The 7,985-nt window shown below is 36.6% G+C and overlaps 2 protein-coding genes across 3 annotated transcripts; one reads left to right on the plus strand and one right to left on the minus strand.

Annotated features, from left to right (window-relative positions):
• Window positions 1-211: 211 nt before the first annotated feature.
• Window positions 212-1,595, plus strand: LOC130965908 (small heat shock protein, chloroplastic-like). The gene is made up of 2 exons (XM_057890692.1): window positions 212-550; window positions 1,005-1,595. Exons 1-2 carry the CDS (start codon window positions 337-339, stop codon window positions 1,484-1,486), a joined length of 696 nt encoding a protein of 231 aa, XP_057746675.1. The 5' UTR covers window positions 212-336; the 3' UTR covers window positions 1,487-1,595.
• A 232-nt stretch (window positions 1,596-1,827) lies between these two features.
• On the minus strand, window positions 1,828-5,373 carry LOC130965788 (uncharacterized). 2 transcript variants are annotated; one of them, XM_057890571.1, is made up of 9 exons: window positions 5,123-5,373; window positions 4,346-4,371; window positions 3,918-4,002; window positions 3,597-3,806; window positions 3,042-3,164; window positions 2,704-2,761; window positions 2,552-2,625; window positions 2,228-2,316; window positions 1,828-2,150 (listed from the first exon to the last, which is right to left on the minus strand). In XM_057890571.1, exons 1-9 carry the CDS (start codon window positions 5,252-5,254, stop codon window positions 2,081-2,083), a joined length of 867 nt encoding a protein of 288 aa, XP_057746554.1. In that variant the 5' UTR covers window positions 5,255-5,373; the 3' UTR covers window positions 1,828-2,080. The 2 variants fall into 2 exon arrangements, with proteins under 2 accessions (XP_057746554.1, XP_057746605.1); XM_057890622.1 differs by having other exon boundaries at window positions 3,918-4,038.
• Between the last annotated feature and the right edge of the window lie 2,612 nt (window positions 5,374-7,985).

The following is a 7,985-nucleotide window of genomic DNA, read 5'->3' on the forward strand; positions in this document are numbered from 1 at the left end:
GTGAAAATTAGGAAAGCTTGCTGTGGGAAATTTTTTTTTCTTTTTGACAAAAGCTATTGGAACTTTTGACCATGGGTTATAGTCCGAAATAGATCCTTAACCACAAGAGTAACAAGGACAAAAATAGGTTTCATGAGAATTCTCTCCAAGCCCAACTAGATAAATCAAAACTGATGGAATGTGGAACATGCGGCTACTGGAGTGGATTGCATGGAGAAATCTAGAACTCCAACCTGAGATGCCTCGAGAAACTTCCAACGTATCCTATAAATTTCATCAATGCTAACGTCATCTTCTCCCGTGATCATTTCTTTACTCTCGCAACAAGAAAATTAAATGGCCTCAACACTTCCAAATATGAGTTTCTGTGCTCACCCTTCATCTATAAGAGTTTCCAATACCAAATTGTTACCATTCTCAAGAGCAAGGAATGTAACTTTCCACAACAATGTAAAGGCTACTGCCGGAAATGATGCAAGCTTCCAGAGGACAAAGCAGCATCAACAATTGCAGCCTAAGATGAACAAGGGACTACAGTCTTCCCCCAAAGGTAATGGGAAAAAGAAAGGTCTGATTTACGTTTACTAATACTTCATTCCGTTGTCATAATTTGACAAAACCATTCTCCTATTTTTGTTAATATAAAATGCTGATGTGGTACAATGGTTTTGTTGCCTTTAACTGTTTTACTTTTTGGGGACTTTTTTGTAGTTTCAATCTTCATGTTAAATATAGGGGCCAATGAAATATTTGTATAAGGTGTATAATGGAGAGTTAAAGATGTCTGATTCAGTACCTTTTCCATCAGCTCTTTAGAATGAGTGGGATCATAACATGGTATCAGAATTCTAAATTTGAAAGCTCAAGAGTTCATCCTTTGGTAAATTATTTAAATAAAATATTTATATTAAAAATATATGTATTTATACTTTGATACTTAATTTTTTCATTTTTCGTGTACGTACAGGCTCAAATTCACTGACTATTGACTCTTTGAATTGCAGTGCTACTGTTGAACCAGTTTCCAGAAGCAAGAACAATGAGACAAATGTTGGACACAATGGAGAGGATTGTGGAGAATCCATTGTCATACAGCAGCGCTTCACCTTTGATAGTAACCGGAAACGGTGAATACAATAAAGGGAAGCTGCCGTGGTTAATAAAAGAAGGGAAGAAAGATTACAAGATGAGGTTTAATATGCCAGGTATGAACAAGAACGATGTAAAGATATGGGTTGAAGAGAACATGCTGGTTGTGAAGGCAGAGAAGGAACAGAGAGTGCACCATGAAGGTCAGGAAAATGGAAGTGAAGGGCATGAAGATGACTGGCCTGCCAGTAGCTATGGTAGATATAATGACAGGATTGCCCTTCCGGAAAACATTGAGTTCGACAAGATTAAAGCGCAGGTCAAAGATGGAGTTCTTTACATAACAGTTCCAAAAGCAAGTAACGCTGCAAAAAAGATTGACATAGATGTAGAGTAACCGCAATCTCGTTGTAAAGTTAGTTTCATGGTTATTAGAAAACTGCGATGGAATCTTTTGTGATTAAACTACAGGCCTATAATATTCCCACTCGAGTTTATAAATTGCTTCCAAAATCATTACTTAGGTAAACAAAAGAATCAAAGCAACTATGGTTTATTCATGGCTACATTCAGTGTTGTCTAATTTCCGACTTTTACCAAGTTATGATGACATCTAACATTCGTTGGAAATTAGAAATCTAAAATCTGTATCTATACTTGTTTTTAACACACGTTTGATGAATCAGAACATTAGTGGCTAGTATCATATTTAAAGCAAAGAATAGTTTACACTGATGCTACACAATGAAAAGGTTAACAATAGATCCTGATCAAGTTTCATTTTTCTTGTGTGTTTGCGAAGTTTCCATAAAGAAATTGGCTTACAACAAACATGCAAAACGAGGAGCAGATTTGGCGGTCTTTCTCGCTCTTCTCCAACTGCACTCGTCTATGGCCGAATTCGGAGTGCAGTTGTCACAGATTAGTAAACTTCTATGCATTCTGAAAGTGTTTGAGAAGCGAGAACTTCCGAAGAAGACAGACCTATCCATTAAGATGGTTTCTTCTTTCTGCCAGTTTGAGAGATGCGCCTCAACAGTTGAGTTTCCCTTTTCATCCCTCTGTAAGACAAAAATCAAAACCTTATCGCATCCATTAGCAAGTTGCTTGGAATCTCTGATAAATGAGTTATATATACCTCTGATATAAGTAGATATAGAGATAGTAAAGTAGCAGCAGCATCAAAAGCAAAATGGAAGCAACGATGTAAAATGCATTTGTCTTCTTCTGCATATATCAAGAAACCAGTTAAATGAATTCAAACGAATTATATTAAATAGATTCATTTCCACCACATAGTTGGACAAAGTATTGAGGAGTCTTTGAAAATCCACTCTCTCATTATTATGCAATTTGTCAAGTTAAATTCTTCAGGATTTCTGAATCTTGATTTTTCAGAATGATCCTCTTAAGGTAAATTAAAGAAAGGGATAAAATCATTTATATATTTTAATTAAATTACCCGGCGGCCTCTGGAGAAAGGTTTCCTGCTTCCAGTGCAGCTGTGTGCGTCACAGAATTGGTGCAAGAAGAATTCTGACAAATTGTCAATGTAAGAAAGCAGTAGCTACCAATAAGGCGCAACATTTTACAGAAAAGAAAATAATATCGTACCATGGAGTCGGCTTGCTGCAGGACCGTCATTAACAGGAAAACAACTATCTGCTAAGCTCTGTAGAAAACAATTAGAGACAGATATAAATTGTTTATACCATCAATTTAGCCCTTGAATACTTAATAATATAGACAATTTAACCTCCGAATAACTAAATAAGTCCATTGTGTTCAAATGATTATTACTCAATGTGATAAATTTCCCAAACCCACATAGCAACTGATGCACTTGTTTAGTCCTTCAAGGGCTAAATTGTCAACTTTTCAATCTTTTGAGATAAATTGGTGGCTCGAAACAAATCTGGTTAAAACAAATGAATAGATGGACTGATGCACACCTCGCACAGATGTTTATTTCTTGCAGCGGCAGCAGGATTACATTTTGATTTTTTCAACCCAGAATTGATTTCAATGTCACAGTGCAATGCGCCACATAGATCTGCTAAGCACTGGCTCTGATTCTGGATCAAGCACAATGATCTTTCAGTTAGTGATGCTACTACATGTCTACATGTAATGTTGAGCAAAGAAAGCCATAAGTCTTTTTCATTTCTTTCAACAGAATTTCTAGTTTTAAAATTCAGACAGGCCAATATCCAATATCTTAATATCAAAATGATAAAAGAATATTATTGACAGGAAATTATTTACGCTTAGGGAAGTTAAACAATCAACGCATCCAACAGAAATAACCCCAAATAAGGGATCTGTTTTTTCTCATCCTTAAGAGGATCAACTAGTCACTATCAGTCAACAGCAGGTTTCTCTATAGTAACCGTTGAAATAAGAAAGCTTAGAGAAGCTTAGCTTAAATAAAACTAGAATGACCCGAAGACAAAGCTTAGAAGTGGTAACCTTATAAAAAGAGAAATTGTATTGAAGAAACATCTTACCAAATTTAGCAAATTGGAGTGTCTGTTATCAAAATGTTGGTCAAGATATTTCTCTTCATAGAAAATTTTCTTGCAGTAACCACATTGCCATTCATTTATGTTAATGTGGGATTTATGTTGTTCCTGATCTCTGTATAGATCATTGTCGGGGTGAAGCTTACAACTTCTTGAGATATGATATTTTTCTTTCTCCACGAACGGCATCAAATACTACAGCAAAATCAATGTACGGAGCAAATGAACATCTCATCAGTTATATCATAATGATACAACAAGGTCATAGTAGCATCATGCAAATCACAAATTTGAATATTCTAATACCTCCTGAATGATCTTCTGTGCTGCTCTGCTTCTTTCTCTAGAGCAATGTATTTGATGATTACCATCCTGTTCCTGCTGCAGAGTTCTGAATAGTGACATTATATATTAGGCACACCAATTCCTGGAAAGTGAAAAAGGAACGAAGCACAAACATCTCGATTGAACAAAAGTAAGAAGAAAACAATTATTCAAGTATATCAAAATAATTATTTCTTTTTTTATATATATTTTTACTTTCTGAACAAAAGATACATAAAACAAAAGATGGGAGTGTATTAAGTATTAACTATTAAGTTATGAGCCACACACAATTTATGTTATTTATTTCCTTCACCTTACTAATAATAGTATCACAAGGGCGTGAAGAAGTTAATACTGACACACAAACTAAAATTGCTGTTTCATTGCTCAAGATTAAATTCACTCACCTTCCAGTATTTGAATCTATATAACCCTGTAACAAAGAAACAATAAAAAATTATTTTCACACTGTCACGGAAATGGGAATTGAAACAAATTTGCAGAAGTCTTGAACAAAACCAAACAACAAAAAGTAACCAGGGATCCAAATTGTAACCAAGGATTATTCCAAATTTAAAAAAACAAAAAGAAGAAAGAAAGAAAGAAAGAAAGATAAAATGGTGCACGAAATCCTTATGTACCCTTACGCAATTTCAATTCATTTCTGTTCTAATCCAAATTCATACTCATACAATACAAGCAACCCATGGTAACCAATGAAATGCTTCAGTTAAAAAGGTGTAGCCAAATAACAATTACTAAAACACAGCATGATCTCCACTAGAAATATCATACACTATGCTTATTGTTTGTTAACGAACTAAATCATCTTCCACACTCTAGAACCTAATTTCATAAAATCCAAACACCGCATGAAAACAGAATTAAGCATTCAGGCAACAACTTGAAGCAATTACTTAACAAGAATCAACATACACTATGAAATTAGCCTCTCTATTTTCATATAAATAAGAAGTATCACAACTTAAACCTTTATACTGCAGCATAATGAACCAAACCCTCACATATTTGCATTCTATGGTAATCCAAAAATCATACAATTCAAACAGACAAGAATTTACTTCAGCAAGATTCTCACTCCAGAAAAAAATGCAATGTTCAATAATATAAAACAATTAAGTAAAATAAATAAAACGAATTTGTATTATTTTTTGGGGAATTACTTGATCAATGCCTTGAGAAGTTGAAGAAACCCTTGCGGGCTGAAGAAGAATGCAGAATAGAACCAACGTCAACAGCATCTCCATTGTTCTCGAAGAATCTTCTTTCTTTTCCTTCCAAAGAGACGAGAACATCTCCGAATCCTTGATGAACGGAAACGATTGAAACTTTGCATAAGAAGAAAGAAAGGAAGAAGGAAAGAGAAAAGAAAAAAGGGAAAAACTCTAACGCAGTATTTCTTCTCTTGCGAGTTAGGAAGTGGAAGCACGCCGTGCAGACACGAGAGTGTAGCCTATTGGAATATGCCACGCGTCCAACCCCAGAAGGCTAAGATTTTCGTTTGACTTCTTTGGTCTAACCGTATTGAGCATTGACCTTCTAAATTTGTAACTTTTTTCTGAGTCAATGAATAATCTTCAACTAGTGTATATAATTTTGTATTATTAATTTGTAAGATTAATTTATGAGAAGTGCTAAGAGGCCAACTATTTTTGTGATCGGAAAAGCTCTGCTTGTATGCTTTACAAGTTTATTAAACAATAAAGTTAAAATACGCGCCCCTCCACGTACGTTGATTACACGCGCTATATAATATCCCGCGTATATCTAACTTCCAAATTTAAAATATTTGTTTCCTTCTTCGTTTTCGTTATTTTGAGATTTGCTTGTTCTTCTTCTCGCGCGTCTTCCCTCATTCTTCTCCATCGATCTTTTCCTCTCCTTTTCTCACTAGTATGTTCTTCGTTTACGTTATCTTTTTCTCTCTCTGCAACTCGAGCTTCGTTTTCTCTTTTGATTTGTTGTTTTCTGAAATCAAAGTTTGAACTCGTTTTGAAGATAATGGATCCTTCAAGCTCAGATTGTGTGCTGAATCCAGGCGAAGTGGATTATGGATCTAACGAAGTTCCTGAGGTTTGATTTACAGTAATTTGTATAGCATTGTGTAGTTTAAAAATTGCTCAACATTGTTTAATTACCTGGAATTTATAGCAGACGCTCGGGTGTAGATCAATTCTTCTTTGGGTGTATTTTAGCTAGAAGTGTGGGTGTATATACACTTTACTGGTTTTTTGTTATTTTTAATTGAGTTGTTGTTGTTCAGGTGTATTATATCAGACATGATTGGGTGTGTTTTTAGTTTTTGACATGGTGTATTCTGCAGCCTGTGTATTGACAGTTTATGGCTTTAAAGGTCATTCTGTAGTTGAGTTGTTTTGGTTCGGGTGTATCATATTAGACATGATTGGGTGTATTTGTATCATATCTATGGGTGTATTCACAGTTCTGACACGGTGTATTGTGCAGCCTCTCTCGGTTGTTGATGACGAGCTTGTTCCGAAAGTCGGAATGACCTTTACCACCCTTGAAGATGCCGGAAAATTTTACAGGAACTACGCCAAGGCTGTAGGTTTCTCTACAAGAGTTCGGTGCACAAATAGGAAGGGAAACGAGATTAAGAATCAACTGATTACATGTAGCAGAGAGGGAAAATGGAGATCTAAAATATCTCCAACCGAGAAGACCAATCCGACAGCCGGTTTAAACTGTCCTGCAAGAATTTATATACACACATTGAAGGATGTCGGTGCTTGGATCATTTCAAAGGTTGTGCTGGATCATTCACACCCCTGCTGTCCAAGCAAAGCAGAGATGCTCAAACAGCACAGGGAACTAAGCATGTCCATTCGTCGTACGATAGAGAATAACGACGAGGCCGGTATCAGACCAAGCAAAACCTACCAATCATTTGTTGCGGCTGCCGGGGGTCACCGCGAGTTAAGTTTTATCGAAAAGGACGTGAGGAATTACATTACTAGGGAAGTGCGGAATGTTTCCGAACAAGAAGATGCAAAGGAATTCGGGAAATATTTCTTAAGAATGAAAGAGAAGAATCCGAATTTCTTTTTTGAGCTCGAACTCGAGGAGGATCAATCGATTAAGCTGGCTTTTTGGGCCGACGCAAGAAGCAGATCCGCCTTTGAGTATTTCGGAGACGTCATTTCATTCGACACCACCTACAATACAAACAGGTAACAAACTGTCCCTGTTTATGATGCTAAATTAATTTATTTTTACGAATCCGCAGCAGAGGTGTATATTGGCTGTCTCATTGGGTGTATTCGAAGCATTTGTTGGGGTGTACCTAATGATTTTGCATTCTGGACCATGGTAATTCGTTTCAGGTATAATTTGGTCTGTGGTTCTTTTGTCAGGGTGAATCACCACGGTCAGTCAACACTTCTCGGATGCTCTTTGATGAAGAACGAAGAAATTGAATTATTCAAATGGTTATTTCAATGCTGGCTTCGTTGCATGGGAGGAAACGCTCCGAAAGGGTTTCTCACTGATCAGTGCGCATCAATGAAAAGGGCTTTAGAGGCCTGTATGCCAACAACAGTTCACCGCTGGTGTATTTGGCACATCATGAAGAAGATTCCAAGCAAATTAAACGGGTACAAGGGACATGCCGATATCGAACAACAAATGAGCCATGTTGTTTGGAACTCTCACAGCAAAGACTCATTCGATAGGAATTGGAATGATTTTCTGGTGAATTTTGGTCTTGCGGACAACAAGTGGCTTTCAGGTAATGTGTTTTTAAAATCTGCAGCTGAGGTGTAAATTGTACGATCTCTCGGGTGTATTTTATAGTGTGTGTTTGGGTGTATTATGCAGATCTGTACGAAGACCGTCACATATGGGTTCCTATCTATCTGGATCACCACTTCTGGGCAGGGATGAGAAGCACACAAAGGAGCGAGAGCATGCATTCATTTTTTAACAAGTACATCACCCGGAACAGCTCGCTCATTCAGTTTGTCAAACAGTACGATAATTGCCTCGGAAGCAGGGAGCAAGCAGAGA

Source organism: Arachis stenosperma, chromosome 1, assembly GCF_014773155.1.
Source record: "Arachis stenosperma cultivar V10309 chromosome 1, arast.V10309.gnm1.PFL2, whole genome shotgun sequence".
Lineage (NCBI taxonomy): Eukaryota > Viridiplantae > Streptophyta > Magnoliopsida > Fabales > Fabaceae > Arachis > Arachis stenosperma.